Source organism: Ipomoea triloba, chromosome 1, assembly GCF_003576645.1.
Source record: "Ipomoea triloba cultivar NCNSP0323 chromosome 1, ASM357664v1".
In the NCBI taxonomy this organism is placed as follows: domain Eukaryota; kingdom Viridiplantae; phylum Streptophyta; class Magnoliopsida; order Solanales; family Convolvulaceae; genus Ipomoea; species Ipomoea triloba.
The window spans coordinates 15,427,623-15,447,895 of record NC_044916.1 but is presented as its reverse complement, the minus strand read 5'-3'; the positions used below and the strand labels follow the sequence as shown (position 1 = coordinate 15,447,895).

The 20,273-nt window shown below is 34.4% G+C and overlaps 2 protein-coding genes across 2 annotated transcripts; one reads left to right on the top strand and one right to left on the bottom strand.

Moving 5' to 3' along the window:
* On the bottom strand, positions 1-4,514 carry LOC115996876 (pentatricopeptide repeat-containing protein At3g07290, mitochondrial). Its single transcript, XM_031236317.1, has 4 exons — positions 1,408-4,514; positions 1,022-1,119; positions 302-393; positions 1-162 (listed from the first exon to the last, which is right to left on the bottom strand). The coding sequence occupies exon 1, from the start codon at positions 4,197-4,199 to the stop codon at positions 1,494-1,496; it is 2,706 nt and encodes a 901-aa protein (XP_031092177.1). The 5' UTR covers positions 4,200-4,514; the 3' UTR covers positions 1-162; positions 302-393; positions 1,022-1,119; positions 1,408-1,493.
* Positions 4,515-8,800: 4,286 nt separating this feature from the next.
* Positions 8,801-19,312, top strand: LOC116001017 (U1 small nuclear ribonucleoprotein C-like). Its single transcript, XM_031240922.1, has 6 exons — positions 8,801-9,077; positions 11,450-11,653; positions 11,762-11,804; positions 14,892-14,933; positions 16,526-16,793; positions 18,799-19,312. The coding sequence occupies exons 2-6, from the start codon at positions 11,646-11,648 to the stop codon at positions 19,089-19,091; spliced, it is 654 nt and encodes a 217-aa protein (XP_031096782.1). The 5' UTR covers positions 8,801-9,077; positions 11,450-11,645; the 3' UTR covers positions 19,092-19,312.
* The last annotated feature ends 961 nt before the right edge of the window (positions 19,313-20,273 follow it).

Below are 20,273 nucleotides of genomic sequence, written 5' to 3'. Positions count from 1 at the left end.
ATATAATACTGGGTTATAAATCCTGATGAAAATAGAAGAAGAAGAAGACAACAAAAGAATACTCATTAGGATGACTTAGTTTAACTATAATGTTGCCGCTCATCCTTCTCCCTGACAGCCTCCTTCAACTTGATATTAGGATGACTTAGTTTTACAAAGGGACTGCACAAAAGAAGACAACAGAAATTAACTATCACATCACTTACAAACAAATAACTCTGTTATTACAACGTACTAATCAGTAATTTGACTACCAACATCAAGAAATCAGTGCATTTCAAATGAAAGCAACAGCACACACCTTTAGTCTTACTTATGCAGACTTCTCAGTAATACAAAATTTCCCTTGACTGCAACCTAAATTTAAGTACTTGCATTTGATAGTAACAAGTTCTGCAAAAGGATGGAAATCTATATCAAATATGGAGTAATACTCATTGATCAAGTGCAAACACTGATGAAACTAGGCATAATAAATTTTACAAAGTTAAATAAAAACAACATTTTCCCATTTAGATATGAAACAAGTGAATCAATAGAGAGAGAGAGAAAGAATAATTGAAAATAAAAAGATGGACTCTGATCTCAAAATTAATTGCTTAGATTTTGCAGGATATTTTTCTTAAATCACCTGATGTCATCACCAGTGGACATACACCGGAAAAAAATGCATAATTGAACAAATACAGAAGTATTATTACACTACCACATTTCCATCCCCAGTTCTCATGTAAATAGCTTTATATTTGTATCTCAAGCTGGAGCATAGATTTTGAGCCCTTTCGTAAATAGATCCACTAATTGATCTCTAGTTTGTACATGTGATGTAGAGATCAATCACAGTTAAATCTTTTCACATATTAAACAACAATCTACCTAATATGTTTGTTATTTCATGGAAAACTAGATTGTTGAAAATAACTAAATATGAATGACTGCCTTATTGTCACACCATAGGCTTAGTAGTACACTGTACACATGTCTAAATGTCAATCTCTGTCTGTAAATTGTGTATCCATACCAATTCACAAGTTGTTTGGGTCATCGCATGATATTCGGATTTCAAACTGGACCTTCCAATCACACTCTGCTTGTTGCTCTTCCACGAGACTAAGTTTCCTACCACAAGCACAGAATACCCCATGGTCAATCTCTTGTCACTCACAAAACCATCCAAGTCAACTTCAGAAAATGCTTCAATACTAGTGTCAACGAGTCAAAAATCAAAAACAAAAAAGGAGAGTAAAAGAAAAATAAAGCAAAATTGATTCGAAATACTGGACAGATTGCAATTCAAATTAAAAAATCATGGTGACAAAATAAAATTCCCCAGGCAATGTAATTCAATTTTCAAAGATAAGCATGAGAATTCATTGATACAGAGAGATTAAATGAGTTGGAACTCACCGGTTGACATAGAGAAACCACGAGGATCCATAGAGAGAGGAAACTAAATATTGTGATCAATAATGCAACAGCCTCGAATGGACAAACTAGATGATTGGCCTCTCTGAGAGATGAATTTTGTGAATCAAATTTAAAAGATCAAAGCACTTGAATGGTTCATCCCCCTTTAACAAAAATTCAATGTGTGAAGAGATTGCAGTTTCATCATCAATAATATCCCTTAAAAGGTTAGAGACCAGCCATTTAGCTTCTTTAAATTTCCCATCATTTCTAAGACCAAGAATTACAGAACTACATGATGCAAAGGATGGAATCCAACCATTGTTAATCATCAATTTTACCCAATGAAGGCAATAATCATAAGTTTGATATCTGCAAAAGTACTCCATGATACATGAACTTATGGCTTTGTCAAGAGTATAACCACTCTTCACTATCTCTTGTACAAGATCCTCTGCTTCAGCTATTCTTCCAACTTTACATAGCCCTAAAATTAAGAAGTTGTACACACCCAATGTATTGCCCCCACATTGCTTGATCTTATCTCGAAGATGGGCAACATGGGAGGCATCCATCTGTCTAAAAACAGAGTCTGCGAAGAAATGAACACCACCTTTTGTGGTAATCCAAGAATCAGAGTCTAATTCATTAGAAGGCAATTTTAAATCCAACCCACTCATACTTGAGGAAACAATTTGTGAAAGTAGTGCAAAATATATGCGAGTATTAGGCTCACACCCGTTCTGGACCATGGTGCTTACAATAGCAAGAGCACGCTCCAAACTGCCACCTTTCACATGTGACTTAACCAAGATACTATACGTGATATCATTTGGGAACACACCAAAATCAGGCATTTTAAACAAGAAGTCCTCTGCCTCTTCAATTCTACCACTATGACAGAGACCATATATCACTGCAGTATAAGTGTATACATTCGGTTGACATCCATCCTGCTTCATAACATCTATGATTTTCAAAGAAGAGCTAATATTACCTGCTCGGCAGAGTGCACTCACTAATATTGTGTAAGTCACTACAGAGGGTATAAAACCATACTTTAGCATTTTTGCAAAAATAGAATTACCTTCAGCCAACTTAACTTGTTTGATGAGAGCATCAAGAAATGAGTTGAAGGCATGTGGACTTGTCAAAAACCTGCTGCTTATCATTCTGTCAAAAATTATAAAGCTATCTCTAATTTTACCAGCCCTACAATAACCATTAATAAGAGCAGTTAGTGTTACTTCATCAGGTGCTATTCCCTTCTTGAGCATCAAACCAAAGAAACCAGATGCTTGCTCCAGTTTTCCATCTTTGCATAACTCATCAATCAACATAGTATAAGTAAAACCATCAGGTTCAATGCCTGCAAGCTTCATTGATTGTAGAATCCTGAAAGCTGCAGACAGCTGGCTTGCCTTGCAGAAGCCATCCATCAATATATTGTAGGTTACCTCATTAGGCCACAGTCCATTACTGATTATCTTCTCCAATAGTTCCATTGCTTTATAAGGTCTGTTTACTTTACATAATCCTTCTATTAGCTCATTATATGTACGAATATTTGGTCTGCATTTCCCTCTTTCCATCACACCAAGTAGCTCAAAGGCAGACACCACCCTTCCCTCTTTACAATAACCGTTAATTAATGTGTTGTAAGTTACTATACTAGGAAACAACCCATCCTTCATCATCGTTCTGAACAAACCATTGGCCCCCTCAATCTTTCCCTCATCACATAATCTATCTATCAACACTGTGTATGTGTGAACATTTGGCTTGCAACCTTTCTTTATCATCTCATCAAGCAAACAGAATGCCTTACTAGTCAATCCCCTATCACAAATAGCTTTCATGAGTACAGTATATGTGCGCGTGCTAGGTTCACAACCCTTCTCATTCATCAGCTCCTTTAGTTGAAAGGCATCCTCTATCCTACCAACTGCACATAGACCATGAATTAATACTGAATATGTAACACTGTTAGCCTTACAACCGTCTTCTTTCGACATTGTCTCAAACACTTTGCATGCGTCAACAACATCACCTACCTTGCAATAACCCAAGACCAAAGATGTACAGATATGAACATTTAACATAAATCCAAGTTTCAAAACCCTAGAACAGAACATTTCAGCAGATTTTATGAACCCAATTTTACACAGAGCATTTACTACAGCAGTGTAATCAATAAGCGCAAGAACAAACCCATCTCCCACCATTCTCTCATACAGTTGAAACGCAGGTACACCCATGTTTAGCTTCGCTAAACGCATCAAAAGCACACTATAACAAGAATAGTTAAGCCTAAATCCTGCCTTTGTCATGCTTTCAAGTGTGCGCATTAACTTCAAGGTCTCAGTTTCAGATACACAGCATTCCGTAATTAACAAAATCAGGACTCTATGCGCAATTTGAATTGAATTACTAGTTACCAAGGAATTTAACATCTCTATTTTGCCATCGAATTCATAACAATACGTGGAGTGCCTACACACCCACTTGAAGAACCGAAGGCCTAGGCGAACATCTTTGCTCTGAAGCGCCAAAACTTTGGAAGCGGAATCTGGGTTCATGTAAGAAACCAGTGATTTCAAGCCATTGTCGTCCTCCCAATTGGGCTTTTTGATCGAGGAGGATACTCGATAAATGATGTCAACCGAGTGGGGCATAGTTGTTTGCATCCGTGTGGATGGGAGAGGAGCCGAGGAAAGTGAAGAGAGAGGTCGCAGCACGGGGAGGGATGTTCCATGGCAAAGGGCATAAAGTTTCTTACTGAAACTTAACATGCATTAGTGTGTGGCTTTGGGTGACAGAGATGGGGAACGGCGAGCTAACCTCGCAAGTGGCAGTGCAGATTCTGCGTGGGTAACCCGTTTACCAAGCTGATTTTGGAAGAAGAAAGAACGTCTGGTATGCGCATTTGTACTTTGAGCTTGCCTCTGCCATTTGCATGCACCTAGGGTGTTTAGAAAATCATTTTCTCTATTGCTAGAGGGGCTCACTCTATCTCACAGCTGTTCTTTGGGGACGATTGCTTCTTGTTTTGTAGGACAAACTCCTTGGAGGCCAGTGTCATGAAATCGATTCTGTCTGAAGCCTCAGGACAGTCTATTAATCTGGGAAAGTCGTCCCTAACTTTCAGCTAAAATGTTGATAACTTATCCAGGTAAGTGGTTGCTGAAATTCGGGGCATCTCTGAAAGTTCTTTACAGGGTAAATACCTAGGGCTGGCTAGCTTCTCTTGTTGGAAGGAAGAAATCTTAGCAATACTTTCAACTAGTATTTTCGTGCGTACTTTGCACGAAATGGATTTGTTATAATATTTTAAGAATATTTAGATCGATATATAATTATAAAAATTCTAACATCAAATATTAAATAGCACAATTGAAGAAAATTGGTTGGATCGATTATGTTTTTTAATATTTTCCCTCCTTGAATTAGAGCAAATAATTGTCCAATTACCCGTGCGATGCACGAATAAATTTTTTATTATATATTTGGATAATAAAAATCAAGATGAAATTATAAAAAATTCTAATATTGAATGTGTACATTTATTTGATTTTAAGATTAATGCAAAAGTATACTCAATTAATTGAATAATATATAACTTATTTGTCTACGATTATCTTTAAAAGATCGATATGTAATATGAAATGTAATTATATTATTACTAAAATAAATATGGGAAAAATGAGAAATAATTTAATTATAATTATTATAAAAATAAATTCGACGACCAATGCTTAGCTTAATTACCATAATAATTATTAGACAATCATTATTAGTCAATTACACTAATATATGTACAATTATACTTTTATACCTTAAGTATATTCATTTTTACCGTATCACATTTAGTTTTTTCTTCTTCTCCATGTTTGAATGAATTTATTTTAATTATTATAAAAAAAATCTAACAACCCATGTTTAATTAATTTTTTTAAAGTTTAAATAATTTAAAGGCTATGTTTGGCAAACCTAGCTGAAAATGTACCTGAAAACTAAAAAGTAGCTGAAAACTGAAAAGCTATAAGTTCGAAGCTGAAACACAAATGTCAAACTGAAATTACAACCAAACATAATAAAAAGAAAATGTCAAAAGGGTTTTAATTAAGAGGGGTAAAGGATGTCATTTATTTAAAATAATAAGGATAAAGATGGAAAAAAGTTAAAAAGCTACTAGCTTATTTTTAAAAAGCTATCCCAAGTAGCGTTTCAAAATAAGCTATTATTTTAAGCTACTGGCTTATTTTGAGAACATTACCAAACAGAGCTTATAGCTTATTAGTAGCTTAAAATAAGCTATAAGCTCCTAAATAAGCTCTGCCAAACAGAGCCAAAGTTTTCAAAATGAAAGTGTAATTAATTATTACTTTTATACATAGTATAGAAGTATAGATTAGTATCTTTTTATATTTTCAATCAATTAGTAATATCAATTTTTCTTTTCCATTTTATCTTTACTATTGTTTGGACGCGAATTTCACAAATATGATTTTATTTTTATTAATAGTAGTATAGATATAGAAGTATAGATAAGTATTCGAATTATTATTATTGGTGTAAATAATAATTAATAAAATATTTTTTCTTATAAAATTACACATAATTTGTTTCCATAATTCTCACAATTATAATGGTTTAATTATTCTCGGAATTTGGGTAATAAAATTTTGTAACCAATTAAACTTTATTAATTTTTTACTAATTAATTAATAATATTAGTTTGTGCGGGAAAGTGGAACACATATTTTTGTGACTTTTATAATTTCATTTCCTTAATTATATTTCATATTTCACTTATTATAATTTAATGAAATTGCCAAAAATATTGCCACGGAAGAAATATTATATTTCTCATTGAAGTTAATTATATAATAATTATAATTATCAAATATTATGGCAATTACCATAATAATTTCATTAACTATATCAATTATAATATTTGTTTCTCTTCTAATATTAAAATAGATTACCATAAATTAGCATAATAATTAATAAAATTGCCACAATTTTGAAATATATTACCATAAAATTACCATAATAATTACACGAAAAAAGTAAAAAATTACCAAAATAATTACCATTAATAAGTATTAAGAAATTAAATTAAAAAATATTTATATATTAAAGTAAGTATAATTTATTTTGTGTCAATAATATTAATAATTAATTATTAAGGCATGCATAATTTATTTTGTACTAATAATATATAATAAATAAGATATAATATTATTAAATCGAAATTATTAAAAATAATGTGTCCACAGTACAGAATAAATTATACTTGCCTTAATAATTAATTATATTAATATAATTGCCTAATATAAATTTACAATTATAGCTTTGTATAAGAAAAACATAGAAACTTGAATGACATATACAAACCTCGAAGTCAACATATTGACTATGAGTTAAATAAAACCCTACAAAATTATCAAAATCACCGTCGTCATCATCCTCGATCGCATCTTTACGCTCTTCCATAAACTAAACCATTAGGGTTCTATTACTGAGTCTCTTCCTCCTCTTTTACCTTTTGTTGAAGTAGAGTCTTTTAAGTATCTTCGATAAACTAAACCATTAGGGCAACTGCCTCCATTGTGGCTCCACCAATGAATATGAGATCAATACAATTACATCATGTAAATTACCTAAGAAAATAATAAAAGAATTATACACTTGTTTTAATCTTCTAAGGAAATCTATACTATATATAAAACTAAAATCTTTCTATTTCATTTTACCACCCAAACTTTTGTAGTCAATTAATTAAATATTTTATTGGTCAAATAATTAATAAAGCTTATTTGGTAATAAAATGTAAAATAGAAATTAATTAATATATATTAATTGGTAATATTGTTTCTATATTCACGTATCAATACTATTAATAAAAGTAAAAACTAAATACGATATCGTGAATTTGAATATACTCAAGGTATAAAAGTATAATTGAACATATATTAGTTATTTGACTAATAATAATTGACTAATAATTATTATGATAATTAAGCTAAACATTGGTCGTTGAATTTATTTGTATAATAATTATAATTAAATTATTTTTGATTTTTTCCATATTTATTTTTGTAATAATATGATTACATAAATCAAATTACATATCGATCTTTTTAAGATAATTGTAGACAAACAAGTCATATATTATCCAATTAATTGAGTAATACTTTTGCACTAATCTTATAATCAAATAAATGTACACGTCCAATATTATAATTTTTTATAGTTTCATCTTTATTTTTATTATCTAAGTATATAATAAAAAATTTATCCGTGCATCGGGTAATTGAACAATTATTTGCTCTAGCACGGAAAACATTAGAAAACATAATCGTTCAAACCAATTTCATCAATTGCGCTATATAATATTTGATGCTATAATTTATACAACTGTATATCGATCCAAATATTTTTAAAATATTAAAACAAATTCATTCCGTGCAATGCACATGCGAAAATACTAGTTAAATATAATAACCCTTTATAATGATAATGATTATCAATATTACTATTTGGTTATGTATGATCTTATAATGAGAATACAGATTTTAAAAATACAATAGCAAAAAATCAAGACATTTAGTTCTAATATAAAGGCATCCAAAGCACTGAAAAAAAATAAAAACAAAAAATTAAATAAGTGGGAAAGCGGCTGAGGAATAATGGAATGAAAAGGGAATGGGATTTTCAATTAATGAGTTAATCGAAAACCATAGTAGTTTTATAGAAACCTGTCAACCAAACAATAACAATAACTTTGATACCCATTCCTGATAGCTAAACGCCTAAACCTATCAACCAAACACACCCTTAATTTAAAATTATTAAAATTTGATTAGTTTTGTGTAAGACCGCCTCATATAAAACGTGTAATATTTTTTAAGAATGACAATTTTTCGTCCCTAGTAGTATAATTTTAAAAAAAATTATTATATATGTATCGTTTAATTTCATGACTCTTTTACTATTTATTAGTCAAATTATAATTTTTTTATTCTTTGATTATATTTTTAATGATTTATTATATATTTTTAATACTTACTCAATTACAATATAGTATAAAACATGTGACTTCCTATTTGGGAGAGTCACAGTTATGCCGTTAGACCACACGATCTTTAATATGATTTATTGTATTTAATATACTATTTAATGTAATTTTTAATGAATTTTAAACAGAGTATATTAATACTAAACTTAAATTATAAATAACTTTAATTAAATGTTTTTTGAAATAATTTTAATTTTAATTAAATGTAGTTAATCAAATTAAACAATAAATTTAGTTAACCAAATTAGACACAAACTTGTAAGGGAGAAATAGAAAATAGAAAATTATGAATTTTTATTTCACTTGGAACCCTAGCCTTCTATTAACTACAATAGACTCCCTCTCCGGTTCTTCCCACGCCGCGCTTCCTAGAGCTCGCCGGCGACGAGTCAGCCTCCCCAGTCACACCAGTCAGCCTCCGTCCGTCGCATCAGTCAGCCATCGCAGACGCAGACTCGCCGGCAGAGCTCATCGCAAACGGCAGCGGCAGTCATCGAGCTTCTCCGGCCTCCAGCAAACACCCACAAACGACCCTCCTCTGCCGAGTGCCTAAGCTCCTCCACCAATGACGCGTCTTAGGCAACAGGTAATTTACTATTTTTAATTTCTATTTTTGAATTTTAATTGAATGAAATCTGTAATTGAGTTTCCGTCTGTATTTCATGATAATGGTCTGCAAGTGTGTTGATAATGGTTTGTATATCTATCACATACTTTACTGTAACTTTGATTTAGTACATATGATTATTTGCCTGGACTATAACTTGAATAAGCACTGGACTATGCTTTTTCTTGGTTTGTATGTCTAGACTATAACACCATTGTTTCATTTGTTTGTGTCAACTTTTATGCACCAGACTATGATGATTATTTTTCAACAATGTCACCCTCACTTGGCTTGTGTGGTATTAATTTATTATTTTGCAAAGTTACATTAAGACTATTTGTAGTTTCTATTTGCTAATATTTTGGTTGGTTCAGTTTTTTGGTACTTATGTACTTTGGACTTTGGTTGTCATTGAAAACTTGTTGATTGTTGAAGACTGAAGAATTGTAGACTTAATATTTTCATTTTTGGGATTAGGACTTAGTTTTTCAAATTTTTCTATTTGATTATTAAAAATCGTACTAATTTGACACTTTGACTAGCGGTTGGCCGGGGATGGGGACATTGAGTATACTCCCTGCCTTTGTTGCCATCCTTACACAAGACCTACTCTTTAAAAATTATACAAATTGAAGTAAAGCATCTTCCACATGCCAATAAATGTTTTATGTGCACTAGTCATTCATTCTATCGAGTATTATTTATTCAATAAAGATTTTTTTGTTGGATAAAAATACTGACTATAAGATGTCAAAAGAAGTTTCGTGACAAATTACCACACATGTACTGAAGATGAAAGCCATAGACTCATAGAGAGTAAGTTGCTAATTATGAAGGGGAAGAAAAGAGGGTTGGAGCACACATGTTAATATGTTATTTTGATATGTCTACAGACTACAATGCAATCAATGTTGTAGAAGGTGCTAGGCGCTCATTAGGTGCCCAGAACACCTAGGTGCTACCTAGGTGGGCGCCTAGAAAAAAAAATAGGCGGTGTAAAATACAAAAACAAAGCCAGCCAAGTGCTAAAATCAATACTCTTCAAACAATTAAAATTGATAAAAATACTCTAAAAACACATAATATAAACAATAACATACACAATTGCACACACTAATATTTCAACCATTTTTGTCAAAAACACTAAACACATTGCACACACACACATAGCATGTAAAAGTATAATACACCAACTAATCAAACAACATCCAAGTCTTCAACCAAGTACCAACTCCAAACTTCCAAAGTTAAGTACAGATTACTAATTAGCAAAATAACAAAATGACAAATACAAGCATGTAATCATGGCCCAATGCCTAGTTCCTCCTCTTCTCCATATTGCTAAATGACGCGTTGTTCATCATCTTCAAATTCCACTTCATTCATTTCCTCCTAACTTTCTGCTTCCGATTCAAAATTATTTTCATCAAGGTCTCTCAATCTACATCACCCATAACCTTTGAGCTATAGAATGTAGAGAGTCGAAGGAAACAATCTTCCAATGCATTGATTTCTTGCTCTCTTCATATCCGAATATACCGTTAACTAGCGTTAGCATTGCAAAGGGGGAAATCTACAATATTAATAGGTAAATTTGGAAATGTATTATGATAGTACAAAAAAGGAAAACAAAATGTACAATTTATTATTGCAAACAATAAAATAACACATTTTTTATTCATGTTAGGACCCTAACATTATTGGCTCTTATATAACTTAATTAATATAATAAGTAGATTTGTATGTTAAAATTTAATATAAGCTTTAATTTATTCTCTAGATATACACATTTTATTTAATAAAAATAATTGATGAGTAAAAAACTCAATTACTCTAACCCATCATACTTAATATTTAAGTATGGGTAATACTTACTAATAGAGTATTTGATTCTTATCATACAAATAAATGAGTCAATTACTCAATGAAAATTTATATAAATAATTGGTAAGAATTTATATATAAGTCAGTGGAATTTTTTTTTATCCTACCATTTTATAGTAATGCAAAATTTATTGTGTCAAAAATAGGCACTGAATTAGGCACAAGAATTCTTAATCTTAATATTAGACACTCATTACTACACTAGTTGAAAATAAAATTTTAAGTAATACATGTATGTGTGCTAGTATTTGAAAGATTGATGCTATATTCTCCTATTAAAATTATTTTCTAATATTCAGTATTAACGTGATGTCATTTTATTGAAATTTTTAATTTTTTATTACTATCTGAATTATTTAAAAACTGAATATTGAAGTAAATTTGGCAGAGAAATATAAATTTGTCCAAATTCTTTGACAATGTCCTAACAAATGACTATATATCCACTTTTTGGCACTTTGCAATAGGCTTAAACCTTAAAGAAGTTGCAACAAAATGACACCGCGGTCTAGAGAAAGACTGTAAGAGAATTTGGCTAGTTCGGCTCTTGGTCTACTAGAAGCTTCTTCTTCCTTGGGTCTTACATCCCAAACCATCGCCTATTAACGATTCGCCAAGGGATTATTTCGGCATCCCATTGAGTTCTCGAGGTTCATCACCAAAATGCCTCGGTATGCAATTTTTTGTTCCTTTTTCTTTATTTATTTAGTTTTCCGTGTTTCGATGCTTCACAGTGGAATATTTAATGATAATTAATTACTTCTTTTTTTTCCTTGCAGGTACTATTGTGACTACTGCGATACTTACTTGACTCATGATTCCGTAAGTTTTCTGAAATTTCCCCCAATTTTCTTTCGTTTATTTTAGCTTAGAGTGTCAAATTTCGCAGTGTTGTAAATGGGGTAATTTTGCAGTTAGATTGACCTCTAGTTGAAAGTGGACAAGTGGTCCATTTTGAAAGTTATAGAGCATATCTACTGTTGAAATTGAGGGATTGAAAGACCTGGCGGGTGGAGAATAACAACCACCCGCCAGTTAGGCGGAAGCAAAGTATGTGAGAAACCAGAGAATAATAGAATATATGAGTATATTATAATGAAAGAGTACAATAGGGTTGTTCTCTATGCCTCTATATATACTAAACTACCTACCAAATCTACCATAACAGGAATAGGAAACCCTAATAGGAATAGGAAACTAAGTCCAGCCCACTAGGAGTTTCCTAATATTCAATAAAGGTTACTTAATATTCAACACTCCCCCTCAAGCTGGAACGTTTGAAAGTTCCAAGCTTGAATCAAAACAAACACTCTACCTCACTCAAAATTACAAATGAAAATTAAAAGAAACTAGAGGATAACAGTGTTGGATGGCTTCGGAGGGACAATGCTATACACAACTCTTGGAAATGCATCAAGGGTGAAGCTTGTCACGAACATCCTTGGGAATGATGGCACCAAGGGTAAAGCGAACACCACCACAGCAACATAAGCACTCTAGGAGGGATGGATTGCGCTATGCCTGACCTTCCTTGGGAATGAAGACGAATGCGCCAAGAATGGAGTTGGACACAATCCTTGGGAATAAAGGTGAACCAAGAATGGAGTTGGACACAATCCTTGGGAATAAAGGTGAACACACCAAGGACGGAGACACAATCCTTGGGAATAAAGGTGAACACACCAAGGACGGAGCTGAACTCCTTGGGAATAAAGGTGAACACACCAAGGACGGAGCTGAACATGATGGGAATAAAGGTGAACACACCAAGGACGGAGCTGAACATGATCTTGGGAATGAACACACCGAGGATGGAGTTGAACACGAACCTCGGGAATGGAGATCAACACACCAGGGATAGATTAGGACATGCTAACAAAGCCTTCATTGAGAGCGGTAGAGGTGAAAAGGGAGCAAAGAATAGCAAAGGATGCAGAACTGCACCATCAGAATCATATCTTCCATCATATGGATCATCTATACCCTCAATTGATGCTTGTGTGTACACTCGTAAAGATGATACAAATGTCTGCCATAGTGGCCCTAGAATAACCATAAACTGACTTTCCATAAGCCCAGGGGAATTTTGGACAGACTGATTCAAGCACTTTAAAACCTCCATTCTGATGCTCCAATCCTCAGGATCTTCAGATGGCACGGGCTGTTCTAGAATGGAAGAGAACTGATTGATCCAGGGTTGAAGCATGGGTAACATCAAAGTAGTTGTCTCGGTCTTTCGGGAGGCTTTAAATCGGAGGTACTCTTCATAGTCATTTGGGGCGAACCTACTGTGAGCCTGAGCCTCTGAACCAGCGGTCTGCACCATATTGACAGAGCAAATATGCAAAATAATATGCAAAACAGATCTGAAACAGTACAAATCACACACTGATCTGAAACAGATCTTCAGGTCGCTGGAAAATTGCGGCGGCGACCGGCGGACGGCAGCGGCGGCGGTGACCGGCGACGGTAGCGGAAGCGAGCGACACTAGGAGATGCGTCTCCTCAAGCCGAGTCCAATGGTGGCAACGGCAGCTCGATCGGAGACCGGAGGAAGAAGTTATGGCCGGAAAACTCTCGAATTTCCCGACGGCGGCGGCGGCGCGTGAGGGCGCGTGCGGCGGCGGACGGCGACCGGGTTTGCGGCGTGAGGGCGCGTGCGGCGGCGGACGGCGACCGGGTTTGCGGCGGAAGACTCGCGACGACGTTCCCGAGGGCTCTGTGGTGTTAGATCGGAGAAAGAACGACGTTCCCGAGGGCTCTGTGGTGTTAGATCGGAGAAAGAACCACTAGATCGACGGTGAACGTGAAACAGTCGCGGTGGCGCGGCGATAATTCCCGGCGAGGCTCCGACTGCGACAGCGGTGAAATGGCTTAGGTCCTAGGGTTTAGGCTCTGATACCATGTTGAAATTGAGGGATTGAAAGACCTGGCGGGTGGAGAATAACAACCACCCTCCAGTTAGGCGGAAGCAAAGTATGTGAGAAACCAGAGAATAATAGAATATATGAGTATATTATAATGAAAGAGTACAATAGGGTTGTTCTCTATGCCTCTATATATACTAAACTACCTACCAAATCTACCATAATAGGAATAGGAAACCCTAATAGGAATAGGAAACCCTAATAGGATTAGGAAACTAAGTCCAACCCACTAGGAGTTTCCTAATATTCAATTAAGGTTACTTAATATTCAACATCTACAAAGCACATAACTTGGTCTTGTAAATGGGATATTATTGCAGTGAGACTGACCTCTTGTTGCAAAAAACCATGGTTTTTTAATTGGGGAGTACATCAAGAAAGCATATAAACTGGTGTTGCAATTGGGATAACTTTGCCATGAGATTGACCTCTGGTCGAAATGAAAAGAGGATCATTTTCCTTGCAAATTTTGTGATGTTATTGTCCCATGCTTTTGAATATTATACTACATTTTATTGTTAGAGAGCAAATTCTTGGAGTGCAAAGTTCTCTAGTGCTGTCTCTGTGACAGTTACATCTTGTTGTCTCTTCACTGTTCTTTATTTTTGCATAATTTTGTTTTGAAGATTTCTAGCCAAATTTTTATGTCTATGAACTTGGGGAAGTGGACACATTGTCAAAATACAACCTTGAGCTTAAATAAATAGTATTTATGACTAACCTGTAGATCATTGGTATCCTAGGAAAGTGAGATCAACTGAAAACCATAGTACTATAGAATTTCACCTGACTTCACGTCATTCTTTAGGCAGTGTCACCTCAGTACAATGCTTTTTTTGTTTGTGAATGTAGGCGTCAATGCACTTTTTATGGTGTAGATAACATATTATTATTTTTCCTTTGTTCAGAATTTTTTGAATGATTTTTCTTGGACTTCTTAGTCTTTATGTTTATACTAATGGATTCTTATGTGTTTTCTCAGCCTTCAGTCAGAAAACAGCATAATGCTGGCTACAAACACAAGGTACTTGTTCATACTTCAAATCAATTGATATTATTTTCATAAAATGATATTCATTTAATGTATTTTGGTCTTGATACCGAATGTTCAGGCAAATGTACGGTCTTATTATCAAAAGTTTGAAGAACAGCAAACACAGGCTTTGATAGATCAAAGGATTAAAGAGCGTCTTGGGCAGGCAGCAGCATACCAACAAATTGGTGTCGCATATAATCAGCATCTTGCTGCTTTCCCTGGACAACCACCACGTATGCCTATCTTGCCACCTCCTTTGCTGCCTATTCCTGGAGCTCNTCGCGACGACGTTCCCGAGGGCTCTGTGGTGTTAGATCGGAGAAAGAACCACTAGATCGACGGTGAACGTGAAACAGTCGCGGTGGCGCGGCGATAATTCCCGGCGAGGCTCCGACTGCGACAGCGGTGAAATGGCTTAGGTCCTAGGGTTTAGGCTCTGATACCATGTTGAAATTGAGGGATTGAAAGACCTGGCGGGTGGAGAATAACAACCACCCTCCAGTTAGGCGGAAGCAAAGTATGTGAGAAACCAGAGAATAATAGAATATATGAGTATATTATAATGAAAGAGTACAATAGGGTTGTTCTCTATGCCTCTATATATACTAAACTACCTACCAAATCTACCATAATAGGAATAGGAAACCCTAATAGGAATAGGAAACCCTAATAGGATTAGGAAACTAAGTCCAACCCACTAGGAGTTTCCTAATATTCAATTAAGGTTACTTAATATTCAACATCTACAAAGCACATAACTTGGTCTTGTAAATGGGATATTATTGCAGTGAGACTGACCTCTTGTTGCAAAAAACCATGGTTTTTTAATTGGGGAGTACATCAAGAAAGCATATAAACTGGTGTTGCAATTGGGATAACTTTGCCATGAGATTGACCTCTGGTCGAAATGAAAAGAGGATCATTTTCCTTGCAAATTTTGTGATGTTATTGTCCCATGCTTTTGAATATTATACTACATTTTATTGTTAGAGAGCAAATTCTTGGAGTGCAAAGTTCTCTAGTGCTGTCTCTGTGACAGTTACATCTTGTTGTCTCTTCACTGTTCTTTATTTTTGCATAATTTTGTTTTGAAGATTTCTAGCCAAATTTTTATGTCTATGAACTTGGGGAAGTGGACACATTGTCAAAATACAACCTTGAGCTTAAATAAATAGTATTTATGACTAACCTGTAGATCATTGGTATCCTAGGAAAGTGAGATCAACTGAAAACCATAGTACTATAGAATTTCACCTGACTTCACGTCATTCTTTAGGCAGTGTCACCTCAGTACAATGCTTTTTTTGTTTGTGAATGTAGGCGTCAATGCACTTTTTATGGTGTAGATAACATATTATTATTTTTCCTTTGTTCAGAATTTTTTGAATGATTTTTCTTGGACTTCTTAGTCTTTATGTTTATACTAATGGATTCTTATGTGTTTTCTCAGCCTTCAGTCAGAAAACAGCATAATGCTGGCTACAAACACAAGGTACTTGTTCATACTTCAAATCAATTGATATTATTTTCATAAAATGATATTCATTTAATGTATTTTGGTCTTGATACCGAATGTTCAGGCAAATGTACGGTCTTATTATCAAAAGTTTGAAGAACAGCAAACACAGGCTTTGATAGATCAAAGGATTAAAGAGCGTCTTGGGCAGGCAGCAGCATACCAACAAATTGGTGTCGCATATAATCAGCATCTTGCTGCTTTCCCTGGACAACCACCACGTATGCCTATCTTGCCACCTCCTTTGCTGCCTATTCCTGGAGCTCCGCCTCCACAGTTAGTCCCAGGAGTAAGGCTTCCCGTATTTCCTAGACCTCTTCCTGGTGCTCCAGGTAAATTCACTATGAGCTTACTATATTCAGCCAGCACATATGCTGGTACTTGACATTTTCAATAATACTGTTTTTGTGGTATCTTTGGAAATTTGCTTTGTATTCTCCCTCTATTCCTCTGCATATCTTTTGTGTTCTTTTAGACAAGTAATATGTTATAATGACCTTTCATGACAGTAATGCCTTGTTTGTCTGGATTAGAATAGGACAAAAGGGGGATTGGACTAACAATCCTCCTTTGTCCTATAATTTGGAGATTCATGGGTAGGGGTGGGCGTTTCGGTCTTCGGTTCGGTTTTTTCGGTTTCGGTTTTTCGGTTTTAAAAAAAATTAAACCATTCGGTTTAACATTAGACCTCGGTTCGGTTTTGGTTCGGTTTGAAGCGGTTCGGATTTAATTCAATTCGGTGTTCGGTTCGGTTTACGCCCTCCGAATGTCAACATTTCCTAGGCGATAAGGCGGTCGGGGGCGCCGCGACGTAACAGGGCGCTGTAATAACTATGCATGAAACATCACATAACCCAAATCAAAAGTCTAATATCTAAATATTAAATACTACATAACAAATTAACAATTCAAAAAAATTAAAATAAAAAATAAAACTCCAAAAATGTTAAACTGGAATGAATTCTTTGAAAATATAATATATATAATTTATAAATATATATATATATACTTATTTATTAATTATATATAATATATATTTATATTTAATTAAAAAAAACCGTTTGGTTTTTCGGTTTGGTTTTCGGTTCTTCTAAAACATGAACCGATCGGTTTTTCGGTTCGGTTTAAAACCGAACCGAACATCTTCGGGTCGGGTAACCCGAACCGTTTTGCCCACCCCTATCATGGGACATCCTTATAATCCAAGTCTGGGAACAATATTAGTCCAGAAGGGGGGCCGGATTTGTAGGGTTCAGATTGTAAACACCCTTGGATAAGGTTTGGTAAATTACTAAAGTGTCCCATCTTGTCTTGAATGCCAAATGTTGTCTATTGCTTTTTTTTCCTCAATTGGGTCACTCAAAGGCATTATCAGGGAAGGCCTATGTTTTTTTCCCTTCCCTTTGATGTTACTTGATAGTGAATTGTGTTTTTCTTTTGTTAGTTTCTTAGTTGTCTGAAGGTACATTGCTTAACTTGAAAATCACTAGTTTAATAAGCTTTGAATGGTATGGAGTATTTAGTTATATGATGTGCAAACAAATATTTGTATAGGATACGACAATTATTGTTGTTATTTATTTATTTTTAATATTTCTTCCATATTCACTTTATAAGAATGGGCATCATTCTGAAACTACAATATTGTCTGGAGAAACAAGGTTAATGTTGGAAAAATTGAAGGCTATAGGTTAAAATGAAACCTAAGACTAGATAAAATACAAGATATCATGTTTTAAATTATTTGTACCATAGATAGGATGTCAGATTCATATACCAACAATAATTTTGGTATTCTATAGAAGAAATTGTTCCGATATAAAAAAAAAATAAAAAATTGTTCCAGGATTACTAATCTTGGGATTAAGTAATTTTGAACCAAACATGGCCTATAAGGATTATCTTATCAATTAGTGTCAATGCGGGCTGACCTGCCCCACCACGGGTTGAAATTTGTGCTGGCCGGCCTGGAGGCTAGAATTCTCCAACCCTAGCCCGTGGGTCAACTTAAAGAAGTAAAATAATAATAATAATAGAACTTATTTTTTTAATGTTATATATATATATATAATTGGAAGCCTGCAGGTTGGCCCGTCGCCCACGCGGGCTAACTTGCATAGCCTGCCAACCTGTGCAGGCCAAGCCCGTGAGACCCGCATTTTCGCGGGCCAAAAATTTTAGGTCCCAACCCGCCCCACTGCTGGGCAGTTTAGGATTGGCCCGTAGGTTTCGGTTCACTTTGACACCCTTAATTTTATCCATACTCGTTAAGCATTCTTTTATCCATTTGCTTAAATGAATTTGGCCTTGTTATAATTGGTTTTATGCTCATCTCAGCTTATTCAGTGCCTCCGATTGCACCAGTTCCAGGACAACCCCCAGGTGCACCTCCTTTGCCCATGCAACCAGGTATGCCAAATCCAAATTCTGCTCCACCAGTTCCTGGCGGAGCAACTCCAACTAGTTCAAGCAGTGCTCCCACTGCTGCTATGCAAGCAATGTACCAGCCCAATCCTGCTGCAAGTGCTGCCCCAGCTACTAACACCCCGGGTGGTAGCTACGCCTTTGCACCACCCCCTGCCCCTGCTCCTGCTCCTGCTCCTGCTTCAGCTCCTGAGACTAGTCAGTAGTCACTAACATCTTCTCAACTGTATCTGTTTGAGTAGCATTTCATTTTGAAATGAGAACTTGTGAAACCAAGATTGTGTGTTGCTAAATTGCGGAAATTGCTTTTCTTTCATACTAGTGATCAGATAACGTCCAGTTCACACTTTGCAACCCTTGTTTCTTTTGGATTTATATCTCATCATTTATTAATGTTAGCAATGATAATTGACTTATATTTTGGATATTGGTTATGCTAAGCTATTTTAATTTTTTCACAATTGAAAATTGAAATAATGAGGTTTAACAATATTTATTTATGCCATTTATAATTACTCCCTATCCCATATATATTGTCACGTTTGGGCAGGCGCACAAATTTAGGGGATTATATTTATATATTGATTAAGTGATATATTTTTGTTTTGGTTGATAATAGATACACGGTAAATTTTGGGTTTAAGCAGTAAATTGTGTTTTATTTATGAAAAGTTTGTGGAATATCTCTATTTTGAAAGAAAGACTATTTTAGGGGCAGAGAATAAGTTTGTATCATATCAGCTGTGGTCTAAACCTTTTTCCTTGTTCATCTGTGCTGTAATGGTTAGGGTTCTTTATATCTTAATCTATGGTTAGGGTTCTTTATTTCTAACCTATTGTTATTTAGTTATTTTAATATAATCAGGGAGGTATAAAAGAGTGAAGATCTGGATCTGATTCAAAATAGTTAGGCCATTGGCCTTCACTTCAAATTGGGGAAAGTGCCTTCTTTTAGATCTATTAAGGATTATTTATATGCTATAAAAATGTGGATGATGAATATGTTTTGGAGTAAATTTTACTTTTGACAATTATGTGTTTGTAGTTTATACTTAAGGAATGATTTGCACAGTTGCACTTGAGTTGGCTCCTCTCTCTATATAATAGAAATGCAAATGTTTTTTTTCTTATACTTATTTTTGTATAAATAGGTGGTATTATATGGGAGTATGTTATATATTTTTGTGAGGTATGGTTACATGGTGTTTCTAGTCTTGTGAAGTGTTCTTGTGAAGTGTTCAATATGGTTTATTGGTAGGATTTAGTTTTGAAAATGTGCTTTATTGCCGAGGTTTTTTTTTTTTTTTTTTTTTTTTTTTTTTTTTTTTTTTTTTTTTTTTTTTTTTTTTTTTTTTTTTTTTTTTTTTTTTTTTTTTTTTTTTTTTTTT